Below are 21,814 nucleotides of genomic sequence, written 5' to 3' on the forward strand. Positions count from 1 at the left end.
TGGGCAAGACACTTAAACAGACAGGCCGAATGAGTCAAAAAGCACCACTTTTACCATTGACTCTCTGGGGGAAATGAATGTGCTCATTTACAAGAATAAAGTGGAGTATACCCCAACACGCAGCACATAAACATTATGAGGCTGAAACATTCCTGTCCTGAACGCTCTTAGTAACGTGCTGGGCCAGAGTTTTGCAGATTAAATCCATATCAATATCCACCCTTCAGTTTTGCTCTCTCCAGCCTGGAAAGTCCTGTTCTCTTATCGGCACAAACGTGAATATAGCGGTTTATTTCTAAATGTTAAAATTCCGTTGGCAGATGGAGATGAGAGCGAGGAGCTCCATGGGACGGAGGGGCACTCGGCCTAAAGGGTAAGACCATTAAAATGAATGACTCTGAAGTGAAACGCGGCGCCGGGCGAAAGACGAGAGGCGAGCGTGTTCAAAAGTCGTCAGCTCTGCTCCGAGTGCTCCTCGTGTCACCGTGGAGTCCTCCTTAACAAGCTGTAGGCCTCCTTCACACATATAGTATTGTTAATGCTAATGATACGTGAGGTTTTCCTTCCTGTCAAAGGCGTCGGCTTGTGTGCGGTGAAGCGTCGCCCTGCTCACCACCCCGATCGAGAAAACACACAACGGAATCAGATGTAAATTACACCGCAACGGCACTCGCTCTTTTCGGTTCATGAGCTTTATAATCCAATGATCATATCGCCCGTTTGGTCTTCTGATAATTCATCGACAACGTTCTTTTTTCAGAGCAGTTTGAATGTTGCTTTTTGTACCCAACAGTTTCTCCAAACGGTCACGTGATGTCGCCGTGACGTGTCGTACCAGCTGATTCGCACACGCTTCGGCGCTGTCCGGGCAGGGCGATGACGCCATCTGCAGTCCGACTTCTGCAAGACTGTAATCCCAGGTGTGTGACAGTAAAAAAGGCCCCCTCGTCTTGGTTAATCGTCTCGTAGGGCATGTTTCCATATTCCCGTTGCCGTTTTGATGCGGCAATGACGTTTGTCGACCTCTTTTGCTCCGTCCCGGTCCAAAACGTGGTCCGCTCTTTTACGATGGACAGAAACGGTTGATTTGAGTTGTTCTTGTTCTGCTTTGTCGGTGTAATCCCTCATTCGTCCAGGCGTGTTCCATAGTAGAAAAAGCTTCAGTTGTAGTCATCTGGACTCAGTTTGGAAACGTCTACTTTTTCAAACTGAGTCCAGATGACTACAACTGAAGCTTTTTCTACCTTGTTCTGCTTTGTGTTTTGTTTTTCGCTATGTCATTCTCACGTTCTGTCCTAGGTTCCTTTTTTGTTTCCCGATGTACGTTTCGCCCTAAGACTCGCAGGGCATTTTGTACGTGACGTTTACAGTGTGCTCCGGGTTTTATTTTGTCTTTTGGGTGGACGAGTTGTTGATGTGGATTTCATTGCAAGGAGACCTATTATGCAAAATTGGCTTTAACGAGCTTTAAACTATAATTGTTTCTGCTTCTCATTGAACCGCTCGATGTTGTGTATTCAAGAGTGTCGTGGATTATAATAATGCAGCGGACAAAAGCACAATAGATCTTCGTTAAGCTTTATTTGTCGGGACAGAAGCTGGAGAGCAGTTAGCCGGGGATCCAGACAGGTTCTCTGTGTATATTCTCTACATTTTCTTTTTTTTTTATCAATCCAAAACGAGACATTTGCTGAAACAGAAATGTCAGTCTCCAGAAAAAAATGAACTCACAGGTCGAAGCGCAGATTCTGTTTCTCCTCGAAGAAGTAGTCCATGATGTACTTTCGGACAAAGTCTGGGTTCAGTGTGTTGTCGATCACTTCCGTCCGCCCAAACTGAGAGAAGAGCAGAAAACAGGACAGTCATTAAACCAATGTTTCGAAAAGAGTTCGAGGATCTCGGAGTAGAGACGCTGCTCCTCATTTCGACAGGGAGGAAGTCCTGATCTAATTGAGTGTTAGAAAGATGCCATTCTTAAACCCGATCACTCGTTTTTATTGTGTTCAAGGTCAAATTTATCTATATAACATACAAACGACCAACACTTCCTTCAATTGCTGTACAAGACAGATTATGGCACGAAAATTATAGTTAAAATATATAAAACAAGGGAAATAATCACAAAAAAAAAAACATTTGGTGGAAAAGATTCTTGGCCTGGAATGTTCCACAGTACGGTATTTAACTCTCCAAGGAAATGAGAAAATGACGTCACAGAACAAGGTCCAGGTCAGATCTGTGGAGCGATGACCCTTCTCACTGAAAGAATAAATGGTTTTAACTCTAAAACACCCAAACAAATACATTTAATGCCATATTATGGAACGTCCCAGGCAAAGCAATAACATCTCCATCTCGTTCAACATTTAAAATAAGAAACTCTTACTTTTACGATTGCTCTGGAGGTATTTGAACTTTACAAACGCTGACTGGTTCTGAAACATGAAACACAGAAATGCCAAAACCCGTTTCTTTTTTTTTTCACAGCACGGGGCCTGATTAACACGGCCGCGCCTTCACACGCCGCTCCTGATCCTCCTTCACGCCCACATAATTAAGCGCAGTCAGCCTCCCCGGCAGAAGGATCCGCATGGAGGAAACGAAAGAAAAATAATACAAGTACTTAAGTGCAACTGCTGGAAAAAAAAAAAGGCGAGGGATTGTGCCAGAGAATGTCGGGAAAAGGAAGCGGCGCGTGATTAAAGCGTCCTAATTAGTGTGTTCTGGGTCCGCGGAGGCACAAGACGAGAGCGGCGGCGGAGGAATCGCCTGGCTCCGGTCCAGTTGTAGCATATGCACGGTACAGGGCAAAAAGCTGATTAAGACCTACACATAAATCATTCAAGACTGTGGAGGATTAAAGTGTTTATCGAGCGCATGGCTGTGCGTTACAATGAGAGCGCTTCAGCCTGGAAATGAGCGTGAGGAAGCGCCATTGATGCTAAACGCGGTAGCACAACTGTTGGGCATCAAGACGATTAAACCCAGACGAGAACAGGACTCAACCGGGACGAGAACAGGACCAAACCGGGACGAGAACAGGACCAAACCGAGACGAGAACAGGACCAAACCGGGACGAGAAGAGGACCAAACGGAGACGTTTAAATACAGCAGCAAAGGTGTCAAAACATGTGGCATTTAAAAATATTTCAGTCATTCTTGAGTAATTTTATCATTTCTTAGACATTACAAACCGCTGTGAAAATGGGGTTGAGGGAGGACATTCAGCAAATAGCCGGAGGCGATTTCCCGACGCCGAGGCCGCACTGGGCACATTGCCCAGCAGTGTGCCCAGTGCCTCCAGCATTTTCTGCATCTGGAGCACTTTGGACCATTTTAACCTGTTAATACTACAACAAACGTGTGGATATTTGCCCAGACTAACTCCCACTTTTAAACAAATCTGAATAATCTATCAAATAAGACAAGTTTTGACGTGGTTTATGGTTAGTACCTCTGCAAATACTTGGCATATCCACATGGAACAAAACCCGGCACAAGACTCTCCACTGTCAGCACATGAACAAAGTGATTTTTCATGTTTTCAAAAAGTGTCCGCATTATTCAAACTTAAACTTTAGCTGTTTCCCTTCCATAGACCGGCCCCTCCAACTGAAATCATGACATCATATTCAAGAATGCACGGGAGCAAATCAAATATCTGAGGGCCAATGCCAGATCTCATTTCAGATACCATTCGGAGGCAACAGTCCGTAGTGCAACATATAACCGTATGTTTCACTCGCTAAAATTGTTTTATGTTGCTGATAATGGTGTACAAAAGCACGGGGCAAAAAGGTATTAAAAAGCAATTTCAGCCGGAGAGCACAAGAGAGCAATCAGCGGCTTCCAAACTTTAGATGAGCTTGTGCAACTGCAGAGCCTGGTGGATTCTGGTCTCAAATCGGATTCCGACGCAAAGAAAGAGAAGCATAGTAAGCACTGTAAGAGAAGCATAAAGAGGGAGAGAGAGGGGGGGAAGAGAGGAAAGAGAGAGAGACAGGAGAGGAGGAGCGGATCATCTGTTTTTTTTAGTAAAAATTAAATGTTTCGACACTCATCCGAGAGTCATTCTCAATCTGCGAATCAAGAAGGGGAACTTCTTTTAACCAGAATCTAAACCTCTTTGTTTACTATCAGTCCTTTAATGGGCCATCAGCCCCATATTGTTACCTGGCTCACACGCGCTCTTCCTTGAGTACCGTGTGTCCGTGTACTGTCCGTGTACTGTCCGTGTACAGTCCGTGTACCGTCCACCACACGTGAAAGAGTGAATGAGGCCATGGCTACACTCCAGCGTGCTCACATCCTGTGTGTCGTGTGTGTTTCTCGATATGAACTGTCCCAAACAACTATACAAATAATAATAAATTGAAATATGGAGAGCGACAACGAGCGTGGTGTCTAACGAGAAGAGAGCGAGGGGGAGACAGGGGGAGACCGGGGGGAGACTGGGGGTGTTGGTGAGGGAGACACATTGGTCTGAAGTGTGAGTCTCACTGAGTGAAAGGACAAACTCTGGTTCATTAGAGCTCACAGGGCCGAGAGAGACACTAATGAGCACAGAGTTACAGCAGAGAAATGTGCTTATGTCAAAATAACATTCTTCAAGTAGAAGAACAAAGTAGTGATGCAAGAAATGTTGCAAGATGTTACCAAAAAATATTTTCTAATCCATTCAAAGGGTTAGGGTCTTTGTGGACACAAATATTTGAAACAGAATGCAGGAAACACAAATGAGCAAATATTTTAACAATGTCGCATGAAATTTGAGTTCAGTCTGGTGCACACACGCCCTTCGCCTGTAGGAAGTCAGTGGAAAGTGTGTCCTAGATGACCAGGGGCCCCCAGAGGGCCACAGGAGGCTACAACGGGCTCTATGATAGGTCCCTCCATTGACTGTAGTTTATACTTTGACCACAACAGGAGGATGGCATCAGTGAGCACAGTTTGTCGTTCTGGCGTCAGTTCAAACTGTGGCTTAATCAAAAGAACCAAACTAAAGTGTATAAGCGGCTTGTCTTTTTACAGTTCAAAGGAGAAGGGGCGGAGTCCAGAAAACCTCTTGTGATGATTCGCCCCCCAGACACCTTTGCCACGCCCCCAGCTGTCATTGGCAGTGGATGGAGCGCTCTGATTGGTCGACAGCACATCAGACTGGAGGAAAATAGATGTTATATTTCATATAGTTGGCCCAATTTGAAGCACATCTAATTGAAGTAAAACCTTAAGTGAGTCCCAGTAGAGAAAGTTGAAGTTAAAACAGAAGGTTTGTGGGCCGACTGTCTTTATTATTGACGATCCTTCCTCACTTTGTTTGTTTTCCTGTGAGACACGTGCGTGGGATTGTGTCTCTGGGCTCTTTGGGTCAATATAATCAATCTCAGACTCCTGTGCCAATTAGTTTGCCAGGTAAGTCCAATTAAAGGAAAAACTACTTAAGGAGGATGTTCCACGTTGTTTAACAGACCAACGTTTTCAAGCGATATGGGAAAGAAAACGGAGCTCTCCGGTGCTGAAAAGTGTGAAAGAGATGAACGGCTTGGATATTTCACAAAAACTTAAGCGTGATCGTCGTACTATTAGCTGCTTAGCTGATTCAGAGCACAGATTAAGGCACGATGAGGAAGGTTTGTGCCGAACTAATACATGGGATTAAGATACTGCTGGTGCCTCTGGAGTCCTAGGAACATCAAGGTGTAGGATCCTCCAGAGGCTTGCAGTTAGGAATAAACCTTCTATTCAGCCCTTTAACAATACTCACGAGCAGAAACGGCTCCAGTCGACCCAGAGATACACGAAGACTCATTAGACAAACAGCCTTGTTCACTGATGATGTGAAAGTGTAAAGTAAAAGTATGTGGTATTCTTCTTCTGCTATGGGCATAAAAGAAGAAGCCCCACCCTCCCTCATCGTTTCCTAAACCTCAAGCCTATTCAGAACCTTTGGAGCATCGTCAGGTGAAAGATCTATGAGGGCGAGAGGCAGATCACATCCAAACAGCAGCTCTGGGAGGATATTCTGACTTCCTGAAAAAAAATTCGAGCAGAAACTCTCCACAAACTCACGAGTTCAAAGAAGTGTTAAGCTCCTGTCAAATGAGGGGTCAAATGTTAAAAATATAACTTGACCAGATCAGATGGTTTGACTGAAATAGATTTTGACCTGCAAATGCTTCTAATTTAACACATTTTCAGTTCTTTACAACAATAACTCTGTTATAATCATTTGGAACTGTGAATTTTAAAGTTTTTATTTTTGAAACTGATACTGTTGATACTGTTATATTTGGGAGGTTCGTTCATAACATTCGGAGTGTAGTCCAAAGAGAGATGACTTTAAAACGATGATGTCACGAACTGTTGATGAACCGTTTGGCGAAATCATTGAAAAATATAATTTGCATAAAACGTTTGCTTCTGTACGGCGGACTCGGAAAAATACGGTATTTAAAAACATGGGCGGATGGAAAGGTTCTCGTTTGAAAGGGGAGCGCAGTTTAGGGGCTGTGTAAGTCTGGTCTCCTCTCTGTTTTTTGGGACAGAGGAGAGGCAGCTTTGACCTATATTCATTCATTTCTGGCAGCTACATCGCATATTTTTATCGCTAGAACTACGAGTCCCAATCGCGATGCACACAATGAGTCGTTACATGGACAGTTTATTCTCTAACATTAAACTTAAACAGCAACAGGTCTTAACAATCATCTTTTAACATCAGAACACATATTAGTACATATTATTTCCTACACTTGCTGTGACTGCATGAATAATGACTCAAAGTCGTTCACCGGCTCCAGATTCTTCAAAAAGCTACGTATTTGTTAATATTTCGATTTTTTTACGTTACGTTCGGCCCTGGACGCAGCCTGAGCGTCGAAGTCCGGCCCCAAACCGCGATGCATGCTGGGGCAGAGAAGCTGGGCTCACACTGGAGTAATGTGCGTTCTCTTTTTTTATCAGAAAGTCTAATATTTGATAGAACATTTTTTAACAATTTCATAAAAGTCCATTTAGCAGAGTACGGCTCGGTGGAGGTCTTGGCGCTAAACTGTCTTATCCCGAGCCCATTAAATCAAATTAGACATTGAATATTGCGTTTGGTGTCACAGAATCTCTCCTAATCCCCCTGTACTTTCAGCAGAGTTTATTTTTATCAGACATTTTAAGTATTGTCTGTAATCCTTTAACCGAGCGGGCGAATATTTCATTATCTCCTTCCCTGGATTTGCCCACCGTGTTATGACTCTCCCGTCGCGTTCCTCTCCCGATTCTTCTCTCCCTTTCGCTCTTCCTCCCTTCCGTGTAATATTAAGCCTCTCTAATTAGCATAACGGCGTTCAGTTGCGCTCAAAGACGCGGGCGTGGACGTTCCCGCGAGCTTCAGACGCCGCGAGCTCCCGGGAGGGCCGTTCCGGAAACAACCCTCGTGGACAATGAGGAGAACCGAGGGGGAGGAAGGATAGAATGTGTTCGCAGGTGTGGTAGTAATCAGAAAACGTCAGTCAGGTTGACGAACAAAAACTGCCCGCCGTTTAAAACCGGAGGGCAGGTCGGAAACGGGCTTTTGGCGGTGGAAATGCAGATGTTTTTGTCCCGGTTTGTGGTGAATGTCGCTGTAATTACTGAGAAAATCCACACGAGACGAGCCGAGGCGCTGCAGGTGAGGCTTGTATTCAGAGAGATCCTTTTGAAACCAATCCTGTAGTATTGCGTTTTAGAAAATGGGGAAAAAAATCACACATATTTAGTACATTTATTGTAAAAAAAATAGATTGCGCGAAGGATAAATTTACGAAGAATATTTTGGATATGTTCTTGACCAAACCCCTAATAAACAAAGCAAAACTAGCATTTCTTGGAACTTGACTTTTCTTTTTCATTTTTCTTTTTTAAATGTTGTATGCCAAAGCGCCGCCATAACCCAGAAGTCAAATTTTGTAATATTTTATTTTCAAATTTTTCAATTTTTTGTGGTGTATTCTTCAGAAACACCAGAATCGCACATATTTGGTACATTTATAGAAAAAATAATAATAATAATTTACGGTTTAAAATAACTTAACTTAAGGCAAGGCAAGGCAAGTTTATTTGTAGAGCACATTTCATACACAAGGCAATTCAAAGTGCTTCACAGCAGGAAAAAATGCATTAAAATCACAAAGAAATTACAGTAACAGAAATACAATAAAATTAACTAAATTAAAAATGATCAATCCAACTGATTGTCTAAACTAATAAAATCACTAACAAAAGAGAAGAGTGCAAAGAAAAAAATCCTTTCAGTCATATGCGCAGCTAAACAAAACAGTTTTTAGCTTAGATTTGAACATTGTCAGAGCAGAAGCCTGTCTCACATCTTCAGGAAGACTGTTCCAGATTTTAGCTGCATAAAACTGAAACGCAGATTCCCCATGTTTTGTCCTGACTCTGGGCACCAGCAGGAGGCTGGTCCATGTTTAGTCCTGACTCTGGCACCAGCAGGAGGCCGGTCCCTGAGGTCCTCAGAGTCCGAGATGGTTCATATGGCACTAACATATCCAAGATGTACTTTGGTGCTAGGCCATGGAGAGACTTGTACACAAGCAGAGCTGCTTTAAAGTCTATTCTCTGAGCCACAGGAGCCAGTGCAGAGACCTGAGAACAGGACTAATGTGATCGTACTTCCTGGTTCTAGTCAGGACCCGAGCAGCAGCGTTCTGGATGTACTGCAGCTGTTTTACAGCTTGTTTGGAGAGACCAGTGAACAGGCCGTTACAGTAGTCTAATCTACTGGAGACAAACGCATGGATAAGTCTCTCTAAATCTGGTTTAGACACTATATTTTTGATTTTGGCAATGTTTTTTAGATGGTAAAACGCTGCTGGTGTTATTGATTTGATGTGGCTGTTAAAATTCAAGTCCGAGTCCATTATTACCCCCAGATTTCTAACTTGGTTTGTAGGTTTTAGAGCAAGACTCTGGAGGTGACCGCTAACACTTTCTCTTTGTTTCTGTGACAAAGACGATTATTTCAGTCTTGTCTGAGTTCAGCTGGAGAAAGTTGTTTTGCATCCACAAACTGATCTGTTTGATGCAGTGACAGAGTGAATCTACTGGTCCAAAGTCACCTGCCGACAGTCAAACATAGATCTGAGTGTCGTCTGCATAATTGTGATAGGACACATTTTCACTGCGTATCAACTGACCTAACGGCAGCATGTAGAGGTTGAACAGAAGGGGACCCAGGACTGACCCTTGGGGCACTCCACAGGTCAGGGTCATGTGGTCTGAGATACAGTTACCAATTTCAACAAAGTACTTCCTGTCTTCCAGATAGGACCTTAGCCAGTTTAGGGCAGTGCCAGTGATGCCCACCCAGTCCTCTAGTCTCTGTAAGAGGATCCCATGATCGACAGTGTCAAAAGCAGCACTCAGATCTAACAGAATTAAGACTGAGGCTTTGCCCGTGTCAGTGTTCAACTTAACTTGTCTTTTTCATTTTTCTTTTTTAAAATTTGTATGCCAAGCGCCGGAAGTCAAATTTTGTAATATCTAATTTTCAAATGTTTCCATATATTGCTGTGTATTCTTCAGAAACACCAGAATCGCACATATTTGGGACGTTTAAATCGCCAGGGTGAAATATACAGAACATATTTTGGACAGTTTTATTTATATTTGAGGAAATCAGATCTTACTGAAAATTCAAAATGTTTTTATAAATATACTATAAATCAGCCGTAAGAATTAGATATCAGCTAATCTTTCTGGTTGTAGTTTGGATTAGAAAGTTTGGTGCGTGCAGGTGCGACTTTTAGATCTTTACATCTCTGTTGGGGAATTACCGTCCGTAAGTTGATGAAATGGAATAATAAATCATCTTTAATTTCATGGTTGGTGTTTCCAGATGGCAGTTTACGTGTTGAGAGAGAAAACTAACCAAAAACCAAAAACATAGAAGAAAGAAAACGGCTTTTGCTTGTATTTTAAGATAAATATGGCAAGTTTCTGGTCCAAATCCCCAATAAACAAATCAACATTTGTGTTTCTTATTTTTTTTTAATATTGTGGTGTTTTCTTCAGAAACATCAGAATCACACATGTTTGAGACATTTCAAGTACAAATAAATGATTGTGCCAGGGTTAAATTTACAGAAAATATTTTGGACACTTTTTATATATTTGAGGAAATCAGATCTTACTAAAAATGTGTGTAAAAATTCAAAATGCATTCATATTTATTGTAAATCAGCCTTAAGAATCAGATATCAGCTCATTTGATAGATCTAAGGAAAGATAATCCAAAGGAGAAACTATCCACAAGTTGATTTAAAGGAATAAAAAATCATCTTTAAGTACAAAAAAAAAACACAAAACCAAAAAAAGAAAAAAGAAGATAAATGAAAAAGGCTTTTGCTTGTATTGTAAGATAAATATGGAACGTCTTTGGACCAAATCCCCGATAAGAAAAATCATCATTTGTGTTTCTTGGAACTTAACGTTTCTATTCTTCAGAAACACCAGAATTAAGTGTTTTTTCTTGATTGGAATGAACTGTCCACATGACTGCTTTGGCAAGTTTTTTTGTTTGTTTTTTTTCCACCTTGAGCCCTCCTGGACAAAGAAGGCATTACACCAACACATTCAGTTTCTGCCATTACAGAAAACCCTACATTTGGTTCAAATAATTACCCAGTGCTCGAGTCATAATACTTTCATTCATACTTTTGTTGTTGTTTTCACCTCTAATCGCACAAAATAATCGCTCACTTTTGGAGAATGGAGCCGTTTCCGAGATGAACTGCGTTTGGAGGCGACTGTGAACAGATGTGTGTGAGCAAATATATGCAGAGAAGATGAATATGCATGATCAGAAGTTATTGTCTGCCGGCGATCCCTTGCTCTATGGTAATTTCAGGATTTTGTGCAGCGTCCAAATTTAATTGCCTCTGCGGATGATCCAACGGGAACTTCAACACCGCAGATTAAACTTTGTGGAGTTACAGTGCCGGGGTTTCGGATTCTGTGCAGCAAATCAGTAATTAAAGAGAGTATATTTGAAGACAGACCAGCAGACGCAAAGACTTTCCTCGCAATATCAGAAACATTTGTACATTATAAACCCGGAACAGGAACAGGCAGAAGAAAAAGAAAAGAGGAACGGATGAAACCTTATTGCACTCAAAAGTCTGTGGTCATTTTGTAATTAAAGCTCTGAAAATATGGACTGACCCAACTTAAAATAGTGACTATAGAGTAAAGCTTTAATTAGGAGTTTTAAAAAGATGATTTAATACATAGCTTTATAAATGTTTTTATTAAAGGGGGTTTTAAAACAGAATTTACTACAAGAATTGGTAAATACTTTAAAAGTGTTTTCCCAAGAAACTTAGATCACTGAGCGCTATCTGAAGTATTGTATTTCTTGTCAACTAGGAAGTAAGAGTCGGTGTAATCCCTCATTCGTTCAGGCGTGTTCCATAGTAGAAAAAGCTTCAGTTGTAGTCATCTGGACTCAGTTAGAAAAAATAGACGTTTCGACTCTCATCCAAGAGTCATTGTCAATAAAAGAATTTAGGTCGAGAACTCCGATATTTATCCTATTCTGTGGTAAGTCCAGCCCATTGGGCGGAGCCTTCCTGAAGAAGAAAGAGTTGTTTGTTTCAACAGAAACTCCCCCTTGTATCTACCGAGCCTATTCAGAATTTTAATGGGCTATTAGAATCCTCTTTGTCTTTGTGAGACCCTGGCTCAACCACCCTGAGTACCTGATTAGCATCTAAATGACCTGGTCCTCTACCTTTCCAGGGGTTCAGTATCCCATTATAGATACCAGGAAGATTGAATCTTAGCCCTCCATTCCTGTTCCTATTCCTATTTTTGTTAAAAAAGAAAGACCTTCTTTAAACAGGAATGGAGGGCTAAGATTCAATCTCCCTGGTATCTATAATGGGATACTGAACCCCTGGAAAGGTAGAGGACCAGGTCATTTAGATGCTAATCATGTACTCAGGGTGGTTGAGCCAGGGTCTCACAAAGACAAAGAGGATTCTAATAGCCCATTAAAATTCTGAATAGGCTAGCTCAGTAGATACAAGGGGGGAGTTTCTGTTGAAACAAACAACTCTTTCTACTTCAGGAAGGCTCCGCCCAATGGGCTGGACTTACCACAGAATAGGATAAATATCGGAGTTCTCGACCTAAATTCAGAGTCATTGACAATGACTCTTGGATGAGAGTCGAAACGTCTATTTTTTCTAACTGAGTCCAGATGACTACAACTGAAGCTTTTTCTACTATGGAACACGCCTGGACGAATGAGGGATTACACCGACTCTTACTTCCTGGTTGACAAGAAATACGATACTTCAGATAGCGCTCAGTGATCTAAGTTTCTTGGGAAAACACTTTTAAAGTATTTACCAATTCTTGAAGTAAGAGCTGAAAGCAGCGCTCTTATTGGCTGCCCTTGGGTGGACCACCTTGACTTTCCCGTCTGAAAAAGGCTCTGCTGAAACAGTCTCACATTAACCACGTGCCAAAGGGTTTGTGGGAGGAGTTTGTGGGAGGCGTTATATTTAAATACTTCCTCATTTCGAGCTGTGAGAATCAGCTTTAACTTCCATACGAGAGAAAGATGAGGACAAAACACATTCAACTATTTCCTTTTGCTTCACACATGAACCCAAAAATACATGAACATTTACAGTTTTTGTTTTGTTTTTTGTAAGAAGACGTTTTGTCTCTCATCCAAGAGTCTGAGAACTCTAATAATGTATTCTTCTCTGAGCTGTGGAAGCCCTGCCCACCGGGCGGAGCCTCCTGTTAACAGCCTGACTTGTTTATCTCTTTGTTTCTGTTTTAAGTTTCCATTGAAACTAAACCTATCTTCTTTGTTACCCTAACAGCCCTGTAACGGCCATAGAAATCCGATTGTTGGATTAATATAAAGCAGCATATTGAAGCCACGTGGCCGCATCAGTCCTGGACCTTCAGATGCTCATCAGGTACTCATCAGTGATGAGGGAGCTGCAGCCAACACAATCCTATGGTCCATCACAAAGAAAATTAGTTTTCAGGGGAACAGTCCTAACAAATAGATAAACAGGAGGCTTCGCTCGGTGGGCAGGGCTTACTCAGAGTAGGATGAACATCAGCGCGCTCAGACTCCATCTGCAGATTGATAAAGACTCTTTTCCAATGAGGGATGACACCGACTTGTAAATGTGAGATATTTTCAGTGATGCCACTGCAGGTGACTAAAACAGAATCAATCAGTCAACCTTTATTTATAGAGCCGTTTACAACGTGACCAAAGGTGACAAACAGAACATGTGATCAATGTATTTATTGCCAAGGCAACTCAGACTTACTCTTGCTCTCACGTCGGTTTTGTTAACAATGCCATTTTACAAACCATGTTTCAAAAGCAGAATTTTCACATTTAAATGCTATAATATCAAAACGTTCTGCAAATGAATGATTTACCCAAACCGCTATTGCCTGATGTCGTTCATTTTCATTTAAACAGCATCTAACTCAAAAGCTAATTAAATATGGATTGGGCCCTGTGGTGCCTTTAATTCATTTCATTTTAACTCAACTCGATTACAGACACGATTACTTTTAATAATTCAAATGTATATGCCATTCTTCAACTGGACACATTCATCAGCGGATAAATTGCTATAACAGTGTTTTAAATATAAACCTCGGGCGTGGCTGGAGCCCGGAGAACTCTCCCGTCTCCGGAGGAAGCGTGTTTTTTGGGTGAAACTTTGGTGTGAATCATAGCGGCAGAAGCTGTGACTCGTTCTCCGTATAATCCAGCCGGACGTGCCCCGTGGACGTGCAGGTGCAGAGCGAGGTCACACTTCAAACACGTCCCCCTTTTTACGCTGCTCCGCGGGGCCGGTAGTGACACACGGCTCCTGCGGGTGGCACATCTGGACGGCGTGCGGGGGGCGAGCATTTCACGCCCGGTTTGTTCCTCGCCGGCCGGAGAGACCCGAACGAGAGAGCGACTGGTCGAGCGGAAAATTGACGTGTTTTTTTAAGCCTCCGAGCGCTGGTCCGACGTGACCTAGGGACCCTCTGACACGGCTCCTCACAGCTCCGATAACGACAGCGAGCGGCTCCGGGCCCTCGGAGGTGGCCCCTGACTTTATTTAACACCGGGCCAGTCTCGCACCAGCGCCAGAGCAGGAGATGTTCTTTTAACTTGAAAAACACTTTACTTTCGCCAGCGACATATTTGTCACTGCGGGTTTCACCCCCTACCCACCCCTTATTCTTGTTTCCATGGAGACGTTATTGCGTAGTAGGAGGGCAACGATAACCAAATCTCTTGGTACAATATTATCACGATCTCATGGTGCAGTATTGCGATATTTTGAAGACATTGATAGTAGTTCACTCGGGGAACTCTTCATCTGCCTGGAGGAACTCTCTCTAGATGAACTGCTCTTCATCTGCCTGCTGCTCTTCATCTGCCTGGAGGAACTCTCTCTAGATGAACTGCTCTTCATCTGCCTGGAGGAACTCTTTCTAGATGAACTACTCTTCATCTGCATGGAGGAACTCTCTTTCTAGATGAACTGCTCTTCCTCTGCCTGGAGGAACTCTCTCTAGATGAACAGCTGCCTGGAAGAACTCTCTTATCTGCAAATGACCATCTGCAGCCTGTTCCACTGTGGGAGTAGGATCTCTTCCTCACTTGGTTCTCCCCAGGGTTTCTACTTTGCCCCAGAGTTCTTTGTGGTCTTTCCTTGCTGAAAATGGGGGTCTAAGGACAGGAGACCATCCATCTATCCATTTTCTAAATTCTTACTGTATGAACTGTGTCACTGTCGCTAACTCTCAGTGACTCGGGGAAGGTTTTATTTCCGACACTGTTTTTTGTGTCTGGAATTGTGACATTGAATTGTGAAAGTCTGCTGTCTATATAAAAGTATAAGATACAAACGTCTGTGGAACATTCCGGCAAAGTAACCACATCTCCTTGGAGGACGGTCCAATAGAAAAAGATGCTTTACAGTAACCTCTCTGCTGTTAGACCCTCCTCCTCGTGCTCCTCGTGCTCCCCGTGCTCCCCGTGCTCCCCGTGCTCCTGGTGCTCCTGGTGCTCCCCGTGCTCCTCGTGCTCCTCGTGCCACTTCGTGCTCCCCGTGCTCCTGGTGCTCCCCGTGCTCCTCGTGCTCCTCGTGCTCCTCGTTCCACCTCGTGCTCCTGGTGCTCCTGGTGCTCCCCCTGTTCCTCGTGCTCCCCGTGCTGCCCGTGCTCCCCGTGCCACCTCGTGCTCCTCGTGCTCCTCGTGCTCCCCGTGCTCCCCGTGCTCCCCGTGCTCCCCGTGCTCCTCGTGCTCCTGGTGCTCCTGGTGCTCCTCGTGCTCCTCGTGCCACTTCGTGCTCCTCGTGCTCCCCGTGCTCCTCGTGCTCCTCGTGCCACTTCGTGCTCCTCGTGCTCCCCGTGCTCCCTGTGCTCCCCGTGCTCCTCGTGCTCCTCGTGCTCCCCGTGCTCCCTGTGCTCCCTGTGCTCCTCGTGCTCCTCGTGCCACTTCGTGCGCCCCGTGCTCCCCGTGCTCCTCGTGCTCCCCGTGCTCCCCGTGCTCCTCGTGCTCCTCGTTCCACCTCGTGCTCCTGGTGCTCCTCCTGCTCCTCGTGCTCCCCGTGCTCCCTGTGCTCCCTGTGCTCCTCGTGCTCCTCGTGCCACTTCGTGCTCCCCGTGCTCCCCGTGCTCCTGGTGCTCCTGGTGCTCCTGGTGCTCCTGGTGCTCCTGGTGCTCCCGCTGCTCCTCGTGCTCCCCGTGCTCCCTGTGCTCCCTGTGCTCCTCGTGCTCCTCGTGCCACTTCGTGCTCCCCGTGCTCCCCGTGCTCCTTGTGCTCCCCGTGCTCCCCGTGCTCCTCGTGCTCCTTGTGCTCCTCGTGCTCCTCGTTCCACCTCGTGCTCCTGGTGCTCCTGGTGCTCCCCCTGCTCCTCGTGCTCCCCGTGCTCCCCGTGCCACCTCGTGCTCCTCGTGCTCCTCGTGCTCCCCGTGCTCCCCGTGCTCCTCGTGCTCCTGGTGCTCCTGGTGTTCCCCGTGCTCCTCGTGCTCCTCGTTCTCCTCGTGCCACTTCGTGCTCCTCGGCTCCCCGTGCTCCTCATGTTCCTCGTGCTCCCCGTGCTCCTCGTGCTCCTCGTGCTCCCTGTGCTCCTTGTGCTCCTCGTGCTCCTCGTGCTCCTCGTGCCACCTCGTGCTCCTCGTGCTCCTCGTGCTCCTCGTGCTCCCTGTGCTCCCCGTGCTCCTCGTGCTCCTCGTGCCACCTCGTGCTCCTGGTGCTCCTGGTGCTCCTCGTGCTCCCTGTGCTCCTTGTGCTCCTCGTGCTCCCCGTGCTCCTCGTGCTCCTCGTGCTCCCTGTGCTCCTTGTGCTCCTCGTGCTCCTCGTGCTCCTCGTGCCACCTCGTGCTCCTCGTGCTCCTCGTGCTCCTCATGCTCCTCGTGCTCCCTGTGCTCCCCGTGCTCCTCGTGCTCCTCGTGCCACCTCGTGCTCCTGGTGCTCCTGGTGCTCCTGGTGCTCCTCGTGCTCCCCGTGCTCCCCGTGCTCCTCGTGCTCCTCTTGCACCTCGCTGCATCACATGTCTTTAGGCCTTTGCGGCTCCTGACCCGGGGACTGCGAATGTGTCTGGAGGATAAAAGCGTCTCCTTATTTAAAAGAAAGGTGGTCTGTCATGTAATTATTTCAGATACTCTTCATGGCCCCACAGGGAAATTTGCTCTTGAATTCGACCCATAATATAATGTCTGTGTGGTTATTAAAGCTGTCAGGAGCAGCGGGCCGGATCCGAGCCAGGGCCCTTTCGCTGGGTTATATTAATACAATGTTTTAAATTTTCTGTCATTTGTGAGGCACTTTTTCATTCTTATATGATTCAATGTGTTAAAGAGGGATTCATTTGTGTTTGAAATATACTTTATTCCTGCTTTTGAGATAAAACTGATGTTTGTTTCGATCCGATATCAAGTAATACTATGGCAAGTATCACAATATTTACCGTCTATAGGTTTATCCGTGAACTGCCCATCACTGGCCATTTAAAGGCATAAAAGTCACGAGATCTTTTGCCTTGTTTACTAGCTGCTTATTTATCTATATCTAATATTCCAGGCTTTATGATTGCCACACGTTTATGTCAATAACTGTTTCACACCTTCAGCATACGCCTTGTTAGCGATACCCTCATGTAAACACAGGAGCATTTACATTCAGCCTACACACATCTGCTCCGAGTGGGAATCGCACCAGGGTCAAACGCGGAGCACAAACATATGAATCATTCTCTAAATTCAAAATAAACTCGCTGCATTTGCATGAGGAACGTGTGATAGTCCAAAAGGTTCACCCGCAGGAAACAAAATACTGTAATGGTCAATGATTCTCCAAGAAAATAGTACATAATTTGTGAAATGATTTTCATTGCGATCCAGATAACCTCAAATTCAATAAATATTCATGTTTTTTTCATGCATGTGTTTGAAGCTGGTGAACGCAGCGGCCTTGCCAGCCTTTTAGTGAATATATTTACAAATGTATATTCTATACGTAAGACGCATCATGCAACATACATTTTCAACCTAGTTATAAATCTTTCCCTTCTCATTTGCCCACTTGAACTGGAGTTAACTGAGGTTCATGAGCAAGACCACCACCTCGGGCTTCAGGCCACGCCTCTATTACCCAGAAGCCTTCTTACACCGGCCTAACGCCTCAGGCACTGCTGGACTCCACCTGCCCTGCCTCTTCCTGTAATGTGCTTCTTTCAGGAGTTAGTCTTCAGGAGGGTCTTCAGGGAGGACTTCACGAGGGTCTTCAGGAGGGACTTCACGATGGTCTTCAGGGAGGACTTCAGGGGTTCTTCAGGGGGTCTTCAGGAGGGTCTTCAGGAGAGTCTGCAGGGAGGACTTCAGGGGTTCTTCAGGGGTTCTTCAGGGGTTCTTCAGGGGTCCTTCAGGAGGGTCTTCAGCGGGGACTTCAGGGGGGACTTCAGGGGGGACTTCAGGGGGGACTTCAGGGGGGTCTTCAGGGGGTCCCAAACCGGCTGGGCAGATCACAGAGGCGGAGCCCCCACCCTGACTCTCCGGTCCCAGCTGACCTGGGTCACCAGCGTCCATCTCACTGGTCTTCAGTGTGTCATTGTTCCTCACACAGATCTTCAGTGTGTCATTGTTCCTCACACAGATCTTTAGCGTGTCATTATTCCTCACACAGATCTTCAGCGTGTCATTATTCCTCACACAGATCTTCAGTGTGTCATTGTTCCTCACACAGATCTTCAGTGTGTCATTGTTCCTCACACAGATCTTTAGCGTGTCATTATTCCTCACACAGATCTTCAGCGTGTCATTGTTCCTCACCCAGATCTTCAGCGTGTCATTATTCCTCACACAGATCTTCAATGTGTCATTGTTCCTCGCACAGATCTTCAGCGTGTCATTATTTCTCACACAGATCTTCAGCGTGTCATTATTCCTCACACAGATCTTCAGCGTGTCATTATTCCTCACACAGATCTTCAGCGTGTCATTATTCCTCACACAGATCTTCAGCGTGTCATTGTACCTCACACAGATCTTCAGCGTGTCATTATTCCTCACACAGATCTTTAGCGTGTCATTATTCCTCACACAGATTTCCAGCGTGTCATTGTTCCTCACACAGATCTTCAGCGTGTCATTGTTCCTCACACAGATCTTCAGCGTGTCATTATTCCTCACACAGATCTTCAGCGTGTCATTATTCCTCACACAGATCTTCAGTGTGTCATTGTTCCTCACACAGATCTTCAGCGTGTCATTATTCCTCACACAGATCTTCAGCGTGTCATTGTTCCTCACACAGATCTTCAGCGTGTCATTATTCCTCACACAGATCTTCAGCGTGTCATTGTTCCTCACACAGATCTTCAGCGTGTCATTATTCCTCACACAGATCTTCAGCGTGTCATTATTCCTCACACAGATCTTCAGCGTGTCATTGTTCCTCACACAGATCTTCAGCGTGTCATTGTTCCTCACACAGATCTTCAGCGTGTCATTGTTCCTCACACAGATCTTCAGCGTGTCATTGTTCCTCACACAGATCTTCAGCGTGTCATTATTCCTCACACAGATCTTCAGCGTGTCATTATTCCTCACACAGATCTTCAGCGTGTCATTGTTCCTCACACAGATCTTCAGTGTGTCATTGTTCCTCACACAGATCTTCAGCGTGTCATTGTTCTTCACACAGATCTTCAGCGTGTCATTATTCCTCACACAGATCTTCAGCGTGTCATTGTTCTTCACACAGATCTTCAGCGTGTCATTGTTCCTCACACAGATCTTCAGCATGTCATTATTCCTCACACAGATCTTCAGCGTGTCATTGTTCCTCACACAGATCTTCAGCGTGTCATTATTCCTCACACAGATCTTCAGCGTGTCATTGTTCCTCACACAGATCTTCAGTGTGTCATTGTTCCTCACACAGATCTTCAGTTTGTCATTATTCCTCACACAGATCTTCATTGTGTCATTGTTCCTCACACAGATCTTGTATTGATGATTTCAGAAAGCCTTCTCCATCTCGTCCCAAACGCTCTCACTGGGTTCAGATCTGTAGTAGATTAGACTCTGCAAACACATTGACATCTCATCCATGACCACGGGATTCGTCTCTCCACATGGTTGTTTCAGAAATGAGAATCAGTCGGGTTAATATATTGAGTTGCAGCTGAAAGATCATCACCTGCAGCAATTCTCCAGCAGGAGGAGAAGACCTACTGTGTTGTTTGCGTTGTTAAAACCAAATGTTGACTCTTTGACTGAGAGTGTAGACTTCCACTTTAAGTCAAAATGAATCCTAATGGGCCAGGACTGAATGTGATGTGAAACTGCAGTGTCCGGAGGAAAAGCACCAGGGCCTTCTTTCTGTGACATGAGAGCAGACACTCAGCCTGGTCAGGAGCTCAGAGTGGCGCCGCTGCTCTTCCACATGCTCCTCCTCCACATGCTCCTCCTCCTGCATCTCTGTGTGGTCTCGTCCCAGCCAGAGGAGAAACCTGGGCCACGCCGGAGGATATATGTGTCTGTGGTCTGGGATGAAGATCTAAGGATCTCCTGGAAGAGCTAGAGGAAGTGTCTGGGGAGTGGGGTGTCTCCATCAAATACCTCATTATGAAGCGCAAAACAAATGGACCGAACAATAAAACAAATCTACATGCGCAGGACTAATGAGTGTTCTGTATTTCAGATGTTTCCCTGCCCTGTTGATCTCACAGCTGCTGCTTTCAGGCGGCTCCATGAAAGAAGACATGTGAATGGAGCTAAAATAGAGGCGTCTCCATGACGACAATAATCAAAGGCCGCGCACAGAATAATTAAGGCTATGGTAAAGAGGTAAGTGAAAGTACAGTCATAGTACCTCTACTTAAAGGGACGGTTCTGCTCTTAAAGGGACAGCTCCGCTCTTAAAGGGACGGCTCCACTCTTAAAGGTGCCATAACATGCTTTTTTTCACGTTTCGTAGTCTATCCTAAGTGTATAATTGATCATAATAAGTGTTGTGGAACACCCTTAACATAATAGTTAAGAAATATCACCCAGACCTTGGACCCCCTCACCAACCCGGAAATGCAGACGGCTTGGTTTGATTCGCCCCCACCCTTGCGAAAAGCGATCTGGCTCCCCCGCCCAACCCGTGACGTAGTCTCAGAGCGCGTGTGTGCCCCGCCCACCCGTGACGTAGCCCCACAGCTGTCTGCTCCGCCGTGCGCCGCTCCTGCCGTGCGACTGAGTGAGAAACGATAGAACTTCAGATCAACATTACTTTGAGCCGAAATAAATCTGGTGTTTATTCTACAGAGTGCGCAGAACAGATATATATATATATATATATATATATATATATATATATATATGTCCATCGCGCTCTTATTTCCTGGTTTTTCAGTATCGGATAGAACTTCTCTCCGTTTATTTTCCCGGTTGCTGCATCAAGTGCCTCATAAACCTTCACCATTGTGATAATAGAAAAGAGTGCGATATCATTAATGAAGTTTTGGGCCTCTTTGAACCGTGTTTCGTCGTAAATCAAAGCAGAAAAACTCCGGTGCTTGTATTGGGAGACAAGCCTGCAGCAGCGCGGAGCCGGGGGGAAGGGGGCGGGAGGTGGCAGGCGGGAGGGGGAGGCGGGTGGAGAGGGGGGAGGGGGAGGGGGAGGGGGGATGATGACGCGTGCCTGTGATTATGACGCGGTCCTGTGAACACCCCCCGTCAGTTTGGAGATTCGAGGAAAGGAGATAGTCTGTACTATAGCTAAACACTGCGGGAATCAATCAAAAAACCACTCTGGGTACATATATGAAGCACAAATAGCAATATAAGAAGGTTAAAAGCTCTGAAAAGTCGATTTTGCATGTTATGGGACCTTTAAAGGGACGTCTCCGCACTTAAAGGGACAGCTCCGCTCTTAAAGGGACGTCTCCGCTCTTAAAGGCACGGCTCCGCTCTTAAAGGGACAGCTCCGCTCTTAAAGGGACGCTCTTAAAGGGACAACTCCGCTCTTAAAGGGACGTCTCCGCTCTTAAAGGGACGTCTCCGCTCTTAAAGGCACGGCTCCGCTCTGAAAGGGACGTCTCTGCTCTTAAAGGCACGGCTCCGCTCTGAAAGGGACGTCTCTGCTCTTAAAGGCACGGCTCCGCTCTGAAAGGGACGTCTCTGCTCTTAAAGGCACGGCTCCGCTCTGAAAGGGACGTCTCCGCTCTTAAAGGGACGGCTGTGCTTTCTCTGCCGCACTCTTCCATCACACGTTTAAAA

General features: G+C 45.3%; 1 protein-coding gene across 3 annotated transcripts in view; it reads right to left on the bottom strand.

Moving 5' to 3' along the window:
- cpne5b (copine Vb) overlaps nucleotides 1-21,814 on the bottom strand; it is a 200,641-nt gene that overhangs the window by 118,488 nt on the left and 60,339 nt on the right. For all 3 annotated transcript variants that reach the window (XM_072451532.1, XM_072451530.1, XM_072451531.1), the window contains exon 4: nucleotides 1,732-1,835. In XM_072451532.1, coding sequence (XP_072307633.1) covers nucleotides 1,732-1,835 — 104 coding nt within the window. The remainder of the gene's footprint in view (nucleotides 1-1,731; nucleotides 1,836-21,814) is intronic.

Source organism: Eucyclogobius newberryi, unplaced genomic scaffold, assembly GCF_026437365.1.
Source record: "Eucyclogobius newberryi isolate DKJ021-1_F unplaced genomic scaffold, fEucNew1.0.hap1 SCAF_19, whole genome shotgun sequence".
Classification (NCBI taxonomy): Eukaryota; Metazoa; Chordata; class Actinopteri; order Gobiiformes; family Gobiidae; genus Eucyclogobius; species Eucyclogobius newberryi.